Genomic DNA, 13,002 nt, shown 5'->3' on the forward strand with positions numbered 1-13,002 from the left:
TAAATGTGCCAAAAATGTCATTTTGCCTTTCCAAAGGCTTAACCATTACCTTTGCCAATTTCCTTAGCCATAATAAACCAAATGAACACCCACACTAGGATGTCTTGCCCAACATTCAACTTGGAATAGGTATCCCATCAACTGTGGTTATTATTTTTCCTTTATTAACTTTTGTTACATGGAATTTTCACCAGGGCTATTATAGAACCCCCCCCCCCCCCCTTGGGGGACACTGTCCTCATTGTTCAACCACACCTATACCTCAACAAAACTTCTAAAAATAAAACATACTACCCATGGAGCTTTATAACATAGCTCAATGAAGTATTTACAATGATCATCCTACTGAAAAGAAAACTAACATGATAACATAAAAACATTACAATTATAATGACATGACAACCATATCGCTTATTGGAGCTTTATAACACATTTTATGGAGGTATTTACATCCATATACATATGTACATATACCCAAACATCATCAAACATGTACCAAAACATATACCAAAGACATATACCAAAACATAATTCCAAAACTGCTTTGCCTCAACAAGCAAACAATGAAGGATACATAGCCTGCATCTGATCCACCATCCCCCATGTAGGTTCATCGGGCCTAAAGTGCTTCCACTTCATTTTAACTTTCTTGATTTCTCGGTTTTGAATCATGCACACTTTTTTTTGCAATATACATTGAGGCTCTAGATGGAATTCTCCATTTGCTTCCACCCGAAATACAATCTAGTCAATCACACAATCAACATATTTAACATACTTCTTAAGTAATGACACATGGAAAACATCATGGAATTTCATTGTCCAAGGTAGTGTAAGTCGATAAGCTACTAGCCCAATCCTCTCAATATTCCTAAAAGGTCCACAAAACCATGGTGCCATCTTGGCACATGTTCCAATATGCAAGGAGCTCTTTTTTGGTTTGATGCGCAAATACACCTATTCCCCCACCTGGAACTCCTTGAACAACTTATTTAGATCTACAAAGCTCTTCTTCCTATCATGTTCTACCTTCAATTTCTTCTTGAATACTTGCATTTCATGTTCCGTGTTCGCCAACATGTCCGGTCCAATCAACACCATGTTAACTATATCACTCCAACTGATGGGAGTATTGAAACTTCGTCCATACAATGCCTCAAATGGACATATCTTCAAAGATTCCTGATAACCATTCTTGTAAGAGAACTCTACTGGTGGAAGATTCTTTTCCCACTTTCACTGTTGATGCATCACATACATCCTCAACATGTCCTCCAATATCTTGTTGACCCTCTCAATTTGTCCATCTGTCTGCAGATGATTAGCTATACTAAAGGCCAACTCTGTGCCCAAACCTGCAAACCTCTCCTTCCAAAACTTGGAAATGAACTTTGCATCCGTGTCTAACATAATATTCTTTGGAACACCATGCAATCTGACCACATCTCTATTGAATACCTGTACTGCATCACTAGCTGAGAATGTAGACTTCACTAGAATGGAGTGCGCAAACTTCGTCAACCTATCCACAACAACCATGATGGAATCATGCTGTCTCACGGTCCTTGACAGAACTGTGATAAAATCCATGGAAATGACCTCCCATTTCCATTCAGGAACCATAATTGGCTATAGCAGTCCACCTGGACGCTTACACTATGCCTTCACAAGCCGATAATCAAAACACCTAGCCACAAACTCTGTTACATCCCTCTTCAGATTCAGCCAATAATAAAATTTCTTCACTGCAATCAATGTCTTCTGATAGACTAGGTGACTTGAATATTATTTTGTGTGAAACTCTCCCAAGGTCACCTTCTTGAGCTCACTACTGTATGGCACATATATCCTATCCCTAAATCTAACCAATCCATCTGTTGTAAGACAATAGTCCACATCCTATGCATCTGCACCTATACCTGTACATGTACCACTACCTATACCTGTACCTTTACTACTACCTATACTTGTACATGTACATGTACCACTTCATGCGCCTGTACCTGTACATGTACATGTACCTGTACTCTACTGCAACCTATGCACAATCTCCATATACCTAACATCCTGCTGACTTACCTGCAAGATCATATCGTGTAAGTCTGTCCCATAGGAGCTCATAGTTACTAAGTGATTTAATTGTACCCACTTGCTAAGAGAATCTGCCACCCTATTCTCCTTTCCTTTGACATACCTGATCGCAAAGTCAAACTCACCGATCATGGCCAAACATCCAGATTTTCAGCCATTCAAATTCGGTTGGTCAAACAAATACCTCAACCTAATGTGATCACTCATCAATACAAACCTCCTGCCAAGAAGATCGTGCCTCCACATCTTCAATGCATGTATGATCACTGCTAACTCAAGATCATGTTTTGGGTAGTTATGCTCATGCTCATTTTGTTTTCATGACTCATGGTATACCACTTATCCTTCCTGCATAAGGACTCCACTAATTCCTCTTTTGCAGGCATCTGTACATACTACAAACTCTTTGTCTGGTTCTGCAATCTGTAGCATTGGTGCATGTGTCAAAAACTGCTTAAGCTGCTCAAAACTGGCCTCACACTTCTCTGTCCATTCAAACTTCTTGCCTTTCCTATGCAATGATGCAATAGGATAACTAATTTGTGAGAAGTTCGTAATGAACCTCCTGTAATAACCTGCCAACCCCATGAAGGATCTCACCTCATCTACATTTCTAGGAGCTGCCCACTCCGTGATGGACCTTATATTTTCTGGATCCACCGCTATGCCGTCCTTTGAAACAACATGTCCCAAGTAGTGTACCTCAGTCTGAAAGAAACTCCACCTGTTGAGCTTAGCATAGAACTGATGTTCTCTCAACAACCTCAACACTGCTGCTAAATGGTCGGCATGCTCTTACTCATTTTTAGAATATACCAAGATGTCATCAATGAACACAATAACAAACTTATTCAGATATGGATGCAACACACTATTCATCAAGTACATAAATGTAACTGGATCATTAGTCAGACCAAATGGAACTACAACACACTCATAATGCCCATACTTGTTCCAGAAATCTATCTTCTAAATTTCATCCTCTCTGATGCGTACCTGATCGTATTTTGACCTCAAGCTGATCTTAGAGAACACTGCTGCTCCCTTCAACTGATCGAACAAGTCATCAATCCTCGGCAACATATACCTATTCTTGATAGTCACTTCGTTCAACCGCCCATAGTCAATGCATAATCTAAGAGTACCATATTTATTCTTCATAAACAATACCGGTGCATCCCATGGTGATACACTTGGCCTAATGTATCCCTTGTGCAACATTTCCTTCAACTACAACTTCAACTCTACCAACTCAGGTGTGCTCATATTGTAAGGTGCTTTTTATGCTGGAGATTCCCCTGGCACTAACTCAATAGAAAAGTCTACTTCCTTGTGAGGTAGCAACTCTAAAATCTCCTCACGGAATATATCCTAAAACTACGGTAGAACTGGGTACCTTCTCAAAACATCTGCATCCTCAACTTCCTTACCTTTGTCACTAGAAATGTGCATTGTGAATAACATACACCCTTTTCTGTGACTACGTATAGCTGTCACCATTCTAACTGATGTGGCTTTCTTCTTTCCATGTAAGACTTTTGGTTCCCCATTGTCATCCACACACTCAATGGATTTGTAATAACAATCCATCTTGGTCCTATGAAGGTACAACCAGTCCAAGCTCAACAACAATTGTATGATCCCAACGGTAATATATTCAAATGTGTTGCAGTAGGTATACCATTCAAATCAAATGCATAAGCTCTTACCTAATGATGAAATCACCTCTTTGTACATGTAGCCAACTGCACTAACCAAGATTTTTCATGTAATTCCTTACTCAAACCACACTTATGCACCAAGTCCAAACTACCATAACTATAATTAGATCCATGGTCAATCAAAATAGAAATAACTTGATCACAAAGCTTACCATCGATCTCAATGATAGATTCCTGATCGTCTGCCTGTTTGTTATCAATGCTACACAAATACAAAGAATGCTCTAACCAATATCCCCAACACTCTGTGCCTCCTGTGCACTATATATCTGAAGCCTACCACCCTGATTCTGTGGAAAACCTCTCTTAAGGTGCTCCTTACCGCATGTACAACACTCCAACGAAACAATATCCTCACCTCTATGTTGATGTTTTGACCCATGTCCCTATCTAGCTGCATCGAACCTCTTTTGTGGTGCCACATTTTCTTTCTCATCTGCATTCTGAGGCCTTGTTCTTTTAGGCTTCCATTTACCTTTACCTTTTCCTTTTCTTCACCATCCTTGCTGAGATTCATTCTTATGCTTTGACTATTCATAGAAATGCTTCAATTTCTCAATAACTTCCTCAAGTGACTAAGGCTCATCATACTCAATACAATCTCTAAATGCTAATGGAAATCTGTTGAAAATTCATTGAACTTTATCCTTCTCATCTTTAAGATATGGTGCATACCTCAATAGCTCTAGGAACTTAGTTGTGTACTCTTAATTTGTCATTAATCCCATCTTAGCTCACTGAATTCTTTGGCCTTACTGTCGTAGTACCTTTCTGACAAGCACTTATTTCTGAAAAGCTCTAGAACTCGTGCAAGGTCAATTCATCTGTCCTGATGTCTCTAACCCCATTCACATCTTCCCACCATATGTTTGCTTTACTTCTCAGGCTGAAGATAACTATCCTGGCCTTGATATTATCTACGTATTCACGCAACTCAAAGAAATTATTTCATCCCAAGTATCCAAGCCTCTGCATCTTCCGGTTTTTTCACATCTCCATAAAAGTTAGCTGACTTTGCTTTCTTAAACTCGTCTAGAAAGTATCCCCTATCACTCCTGTAAGGATGCTAACAATGATGATCATGATGCCTATTAGAACCAAAACTAGAATAATACCTATATCCATCACCTCTCCAATCTGGAGTATCCAACAATATACCATCTCTAACCATGTCATCTCTATCTAAAATTTGACTAGCATGAAACCTACTTCCATATGCCCCATTAGTTCTTTCCTCCTGTCCATGGCTAATACAAAGTGGCCCTTGTCGCTACAATTTTTACAAACTTTGAAGGAGTATAGCATTAACCTATGTTTGTTTCTCTTGTCCGTGAATGATTTTGTCATTTTCTGCCTTACAACTCCTTATTTCTTCCTTCAAGCTTCTCAATGTGTCTACCTAATCAAAAGAGTGCCCAACACCACGCTGCTCATCTGATTCATAGGGAGAATCTTTATAGTCTACCATCCTGCTAGTCATTTGATCTCTTTCCTACAAGGCATACTATGTCAGCTAAATGAAATCACAAAAAACCAATGTACCTTAGCATAATTCGGGGAGGATATCTCATTTACAAGATCAACCAATTAATGCACTAAATGTATAACATAATCATAGAAAAATATAGACATATAATACATAAACATATAACCATGTAACCATCATTCTATCAAGAGTTTAGTCATTAATGCATGACCATATCAACAACACATACCATGACCTCATGCATGACAATGACAACCATACCAACGTACACTGACAATACAAAAGCATAAAAATCATGTAACCAATCATATGCTCATGATGACATACTTCATAAAAACAACATCCTCTTCCACACGGTGACATCACTACAACCATGACTAACACCATGCATATGAAACAAGAACATAGACCACAAGAATGATTGACACACATGCAAATGACATGAATGCATGACCAACACACTGCCCATCCAGTTCGAGGGGTGAACCATGCTTTGATACCACTCTGTAACACCGTCATCCCACATCTACCCAAGAAACCATCCAACTAGGGTAAACATGTGACGAGATGCTACTATGATTGGATTCAACCTCATATGTGACCTTAAGGAAGTGGAATCGATGAAAACACAACATACAAACCTTCCACATCAGCTACAAGATTCCCAGGAACCATCCCAACCACTCAAGTACCTAGCCCTTGGGCCCCACTGAGGTTTTAGACCACTTGACCCTCGGACGCTCCCATGATATGGACCTGATAGTGTCCAAGAGGCTTTAGATGCTCTCATGCCAAGGCATGCCAATGTCTAGATCACTGCCCAGAATTGAATGACACCTTTAGAACATAAAGATAATAGGGAAACACTGATGACAATGTAAATATGAGCAAGCCCTTAACCAGACCCCTACTAGCCATGACAAGCATTTCATAAAACATATCACAAATATGTAATCTACCAATGTAAACAACAAATTTAAGCATGGGTGTCTCATACTTATCTGAGAATCGCTATGAAGGATTGTTCCCTTATATCATTTTCTACATTGTCATCTATTAGGTCATAGATACATTTTTCGTCCATTTACAAATAAAAACATGATGAGAGCCATATATATCCACTATCATAAAACATATACACAACCAACGTAATGGCAACAAAAATACCAAAGAAATCACAACCATATGATCCACATATAAACCCATATAATACTCATAGAATTATGAGGATAAATAACCTTATATTGATGATGCAAAATCCAAACCCGGGATGGGACTACCAAATTCCACCTGACCATAGAATGGTTGAGACAAATTTCTCTTCATCCACTCACCCCCGTGCCATATTCCAAGCATGAATGTGGGACTCAAAGAAAAAGAACTAACCAGGTCATCCTGAGGCTAAACCACCTCACCTTCATCAATAGAAACCAAGATTTACCATAATCTATCCCGGGTCACTAGGCCAACACAATAAACATGTAATAATAGGCTTTACCATGACCTCCACCCGATCACTAGGCCAAATAAGCATGGATGCCATCGGATTTCTCCACCTACACCATGAGGGATTTTCCTGTCTCCTAGCCTCTCAGGCTTTACCGCAATACACACCGGATCAGAAGGCCCTAAAACGAGACACGCTCTCCAGGCTTTACTGCATAACCCAACCTAGGATTACTAGGCCCAATAGAGAGCAATCCATCTCTTGGCTTTCCCGTATATCCTGCCATTCACCGACAATGATTCTTAGGCTCATCGAGGCAACAAATTCCTGACTTTACTGCAACCCACAGTCTGGCTCAGGGGTTGCTAGGCCAATGGCTTTACCATGATCCACAATCTGGTTCGACGACCACTAGGCCATGTGCTCTTTTTAGAGATCCACCTCACTTAGCTTCAAATCCATCTGGAAATCAGGTTCAACCAAAACATGAGAACCTCATCACACCATGGCTATCTGGAAATGGCAAGGCTAGGCTGAAAACACTGTCACACCAGGTAAAAACCATGTCATAACAACAAAAGAACCACATGCAATACCATGCATGCAAAATCTAGCAAGGAAAATACACATGCAAAACAATACTTGCAAATAGTACTACAATAACTGCTTGATCCTGCTCTTTCTTTCTTGCTCCTTCCTTCCTTTTGCCTTTTTTACCTTTCTTGATCCAATGCCAAAATGCTCCAAGACAAATCTAAGTTTCCAAGAGTGTGAGAGAGAGAGAATAATGGGAAAGCTCCAAAAATGAACTGACAAAAGGTTACAAACTGATCCTCAGAAGCCTTTTTATCAACTAGGCATCTAACTTCTTCATTTTCCATTATTTTCCTTCAATTTCCTCCTCAAATGCAACCTGTGACCTTCAATTTCCTCCTCACATGCAACCTATGACCTTCAATTTCCTCCGCACATGCAACATGCGACCTTTCACCTCCCTTTTCTCCTATTTTCCTTTCTTTTCATAAATAAATGTGCCAAAAATGCCATTTTGCCTTTTCAAAGCCTCAACCATTTCCTTTTCCAATTTCCTTAGCCATAATAAACCAAATGAACACCCAGACTAGGATGTCTTGCCCAACATTCAACTTGGAATAAGCGTCCCATCAAACGTGGTTATTATTTTTCCTTTATTAACTTTATTACATGGAATTTTCACCAGGGTTGTTACTGTTGTGCACTAGTGTCCACCATATATGATTGGTTGGTTATGTTGAGCATGTGTAGACACACACACACACACACACAAAATATATATATTTGGGTAAATAAATGCATCAATCTATTTTCCAAGTAGTTGATCAAGATATATGATAAGAAATATGTTTATTTAACTTCAATTTGGACAACTAGGCCACATTATTGATAGAGTCTGAGTAGGAGAATACCTTGTGATCCTTAAATTCAAGTTAACCTTATTTATAGTGAGCTGGAGGGACAAGAGTATTGAAGGAAAGAGGATAAACCCCTCCCATTGTGTCACAGACTCAAAATCTAACCCTTAAAGTTTCTTAGATCTAAGAAGAATTTCCACATTAGAAAAGAGTTTAGTTGATGGCACATGGATTGGGCCATAGAGAAATATGTAGAGTGTTGATGATCAAGCTTGGTGCCAATGGTCAGACCTTGGAGGAGTGTGTAGAAGCATCAATGATCAAGTCTTCGAGGAATGTTTCAATTGCACTAATAGATTGACATGGATTGGTGTCAATGGAAAAATTTAGTTTTGACAAACTTCACCCTATACCATTAGGCTGATGGGTTTATCCAACATAAGTTGGGCTGCTGATCATTGTGAAATATGTTACATATATGGTTACATGTAGTGATTTTAGGGTTACAAAGTTTATGCATCTAATTATACTGTAGATTCTATGCATTAACCACCATTGAATGTGACTATGTATATGTATATATACACACACACATCTAGCTATATTATAGATTCTATACATTAACCACCATTGAATGCAAGTATATATATATATATATATATATATATATATATATATATATATATATATATATATATATATATATATATATATATATATATATAATTTCATTTGAATAAATATAAAAGGATTTTATGTTTTATGTTGAGACTAAGCAATGGTATGACATAACTAGGTGCTTTTAGCGTTCACAAGGCACCACCTTCAAGTGACAGGTCCGCTTGGAATGCCATGTTATCAATTTTGTAAATTGTTATGGATATTTTAGTATACGTTTCTTCACAATAGATCTGATAAAAAATTGAAATGTATACTATGAAGGTTAAATTCGTTTAGATTATGGATTTATTAATTATTGATTTGTTGTTTATGCATAAAATAGATAAAATGTGGAAAATATAGAATAATGAATTACAATCACACACCAACCACAATGAACACAGGGTTATGCTCTTAGAAACCCTTATTAGAGAAAACCTAGCTAGAATGTGAGGTTGCCTTACTCTTTTTTGTTTGCATTGGAAATAATGCAAATACAAAGGAGATGAGACTTTAATGGAGTCATGTTAGCCTTATGGCTTGATAGGATGTTGCAAGACTAATTTCCTTTATTAGTCTCTCTCACTCCCACTCTAGTTTCTCTTTTTTACTATGGAATAAGATAAAATCGAATAAAATGGTACCCCTTTTTCCTCATAGTCACCCAATTATAACATAGCTTGATAGCCAACTAAGAGTTAGGTTTGACTCCCTCAACTCTCAGCTAGAGTTACGACTTTGACCCTTGTAAGGTATTCTTCATAGTCATCACATGGCTAAACCCTTTTCCTTTAGTAATGGGGGTTAGACATGGTTAATATATCATGATAAATATATTTAATGCAAATGCTTTACCAAAAAACGTAATATTCACAAACAATTATATGTTAGTCTAAATAAATCATAACATGGTAATAATTTATTCAAAATATGCATGGTTCAAAAAGGTAATAAAATTCTATATAACTATATGTTGATAATGCTACATTCCTTATAAGGAAACAAACAAACATAACATTTAGTAACTATGAAATAACTCACATAGATTTGATCATGGGGCTTCACTGCCGGAGCAATACTATACCACGTGGGTTTATATTGGGGGATATATATTGAGGAAAAAATGATATAATATATTGGGGCATATATAGGGAGTGAAGGGTTTTTATATTGGAAAGTATAAAAATTGGAGCTCAAAGTTAATGAAAAAATATAAAGGGGTATAAAAACTCTTAACGAAAAAATGGATACATATAATACTTAGCTAAAGTAGTGATTTTCTAAATTGGGAAGATGTATTACGTCCGTATTGGTATGGGGTTAAATAATGTGAATTCTATAGATATTTCTCACTATGTTGTCAAATTTAGAATATTGTTTAATATATCACAAACACACATGATATGTCAAAAATTCATTAAGTAAAACCCATGAACTTTATCATGTGAATTAAAAATAACATATGTACAATGTTGCAATATAAGGACTAGGCTCTTTTTGATTTACAGGAGACAGTCCGACAAAACGAAAATTAAGAGCGTGACAAAAGCGAAATCATTTTAAATATCATTGGCCACCATATTTAATTATTCATTTTGGCTCTATTATTTCTTTTCAATACAATGGGCATGTGCTTTGACTAATAATAGTAGATACAATGGGAATGTGTTTAGAGTGCCACGGACAAATGCTGTGACGAATGCCATCAGTGGACGAATACTGTGGGATCCGGCATTTGTAAAGAAGCCGGAAGCCGCCTTGAAAGCAATAAAAATATAACTTGATAATGGCTGGCCAGCAGCTGTTGACCTATGGTTTCGTGGAGTTATGGAGACAGTCCTCATTTTTTTTCTATATTGATGGCTTTCAGCCCTTTTCCTACATTGACGGGGATCTAGTGGAAACTATGGGCATAAATAATTCCAAAACGTCATGATGAATAATGTACTAATGCATGACTGTGATAGGTCCTGTAAAAGTTTGGAAAATTGAACAAACTGGATAAATCCCGATACAATCGAGAACGAAATAGCACCACTTGCGCATAGATAAATTCCGATGCTACAGACAACTGCTCTCTGCCCCTCGTCGTCTCATGGAATTATTTATAAGCAGTTGGTCTATAGTAATCTATACTAATCTATCTCTCTGGTAGTGCTGCAAACGTTTGGAGAATCGCAATATTCTATACTAATCTATCTCTCTGGTAGTGCTGCAAACGTTTGGAGAATCGCAATATTCTTTCCAATAACTTGAGAGGAAGGTCGCACATCGCAACAATGAAGCTATTCTTGGTAAGTTTCTTTGCTTCCCAAGCTGTACATTACCCTGTATGTTATTCTCCTCTCATGTTGAATTTTCAGGACCCAATGTTAGTCTAGTCCTCGTTGCTTTTTCTGAAATCTGTAGAAATGAAGTAATATTTATGGTGCTTAACTGGTGTTATCAGGAATTGTTTGGAGTCATGGTAATGTTGCTGGTCATGCCCCTCCCCACAGTGGGGGACACAAATAAAGTTGTAGTGGGGGGCACAAATAAAGTTGCAGAGATGCAATTGAAGTTATGGAGAGAAAAATTCCCGAGCATTCAAGTACCCAAGAGAGTAGCAGCAAGTATATCTCCACTCACACAAGGGGAGGTGAACACATTCGCTAAAATCATAAAGGGTGGAGATTTGCATTCCCATGCCACTCAATTCTGTAACTCTGCGAATTTACTGTGTTCCCAACCTGTATATCAGACTCTCGTTCCAGTGTCTGTGTTTCTTGCTAGTAATTTTGAATCACAGGTGAGGAGTGACATATTTTTTTCAGCCAAGGAGTTGAGGGAAGGGGGGCAAATAACATTGCCAGACCTTTACAGTCCGTGGAAGGCATTTTTACCCCGTAATCTATCACAGCTCATCCCGTTTGCCAGCACAGCGCTTTCAGATGTGGTCTCTTCCTTTGGCATATCGTGGACATCAAATATGACGAAGAACATCAATGATACCCTCATTGCATGCGAGGAGAAGCCCGCACTAGGTGAATTTAAGATGTGCACCACATCGATTGAGGGCATGACAGAATTTGTGCTCTCTAACTTGGGTTCTTCTGATAATATTGAGCTTGTTTCTCACCCTGCGCTCACAGGCGACTCTGGAAAGAAAGCAAGGGTAACCAAAGTTGTTCAAAGACTATCCGACCCTTCAAACCGCCCTCCATTGACCTGCCATCGCTTGGTGTATCCATATGGGGTGTACTACTGTCATTCTATCAATGGCACATTGACTTTCACACTGGAAGTTGAGGTGTTGGAGAAAAATGGAAATATGTATAACGCCACTGCTCTATGCCATCCCAACGTACGGATCAAGGGATCGGTTTATTGTCACTTAATTTTGGGGGATAGTTTGCTCTGGCTTACTAAGGATAAAAATTAAATTAGCTACCTGTCAAGCTTAGGATCTTCACAGATTTCGGGCTTGGATGACAGTATTAGGTTAAATAATGTGTTTGGTTTTTCCGAAACCGAGAGAAATCGTGCGTGTCCATGTAAGGAGCTATTAAAGTCCACTGCTTTAAAGAACAATGTAATCTTCTTTTCTTCTCAACATCTCGATATCCAGAGCCTATGCACCTGGTTTCAATTATCTTTACATATTGGTAACTGTTATGTTCCACTCATCTTTGCATGCATTTGTTATTTAAGTGCTCTACTTTCTAATTCCTATTCAGATGTTAATTATTTATTTAGTTAATTAGTGTAATTATATAAATGGAATAGTTGGTTATGAAAAGTAATTAAATTATAAGTTTATTTAAATTATTAATAATATTAATTATAAAAATATTAAATTTAAATTATTAATATTATTAATTATAAAAATATTAGTTGAGTAGAATGGTTTATTGAGGAGAGAGATTTATTCTATAACCCGTTATGAAGGCAATTCTTTCCATATTCAATGTCGAGTTGACACACTTCCTACTTAAAATAAAAATAAAATATTTTCTAAATAGAAAAGTAATGTTCAATATAGTAAAAAAAAAAACAAAAAAATGCAATGCCATGTATGTTTAGTAAGTTGTTCATATAAAGTAATATGATTTCATATCAACTTTAAAGGAGGTAAAGTAATTAGAAGTAAAAAAAAGTGTAAGATATTTAAACCTTATACTTCAAAAAAATATTTCACATGAGATTTAAATAACTTGTTTGAAGATC

At 37.4% G+C, this 13,002-nt stretch overlaps 1 protein-coding gene across 1 annotated transcript; it reads left to right on the plus strand.

Moving 5' to 3' along the window:
* Positions 1-10,796: 10,796 nt before the first annotated feature.
* On the plus strand, positions 10,797-12,390 carry LOC149224222 (BURP domain-containing protein 6-like). Its single transcript, XM_089383509.1, has 2 exons — positions 10,797-11,090; positions 11,246-12,390. Exons 1-2 carry the CDS (start codon positions 11,076-11,078, stop codon positions 12,215-12,217), a joined length of 987 nt encoding a protein of 328 aa, XP_089239635.1. The 5' UTR covers positions 10,797-11,075; the 3' UTR covers positions 12,218-12,390.
* The last annotated feature ends 612 nt before the right edge of the window (positions 12,391-13,002 follow it).

Source organism: Pinus tabuliformis, chromosome Q, assembly GCF_031772625.1.
Source record: "Pinus tabuliformis cultivar Carrire ecotype Pingquan chromosome Q, CPIR1, whole genome shotgun sequence".
In the NCBI taxonomy this organism is placed as follows: Eukaryota; Viridiplantae; Streptophyta; class Pinopsida; order Pinales; family Pinaceae; genus Pinus; species Pinus tabuliformis.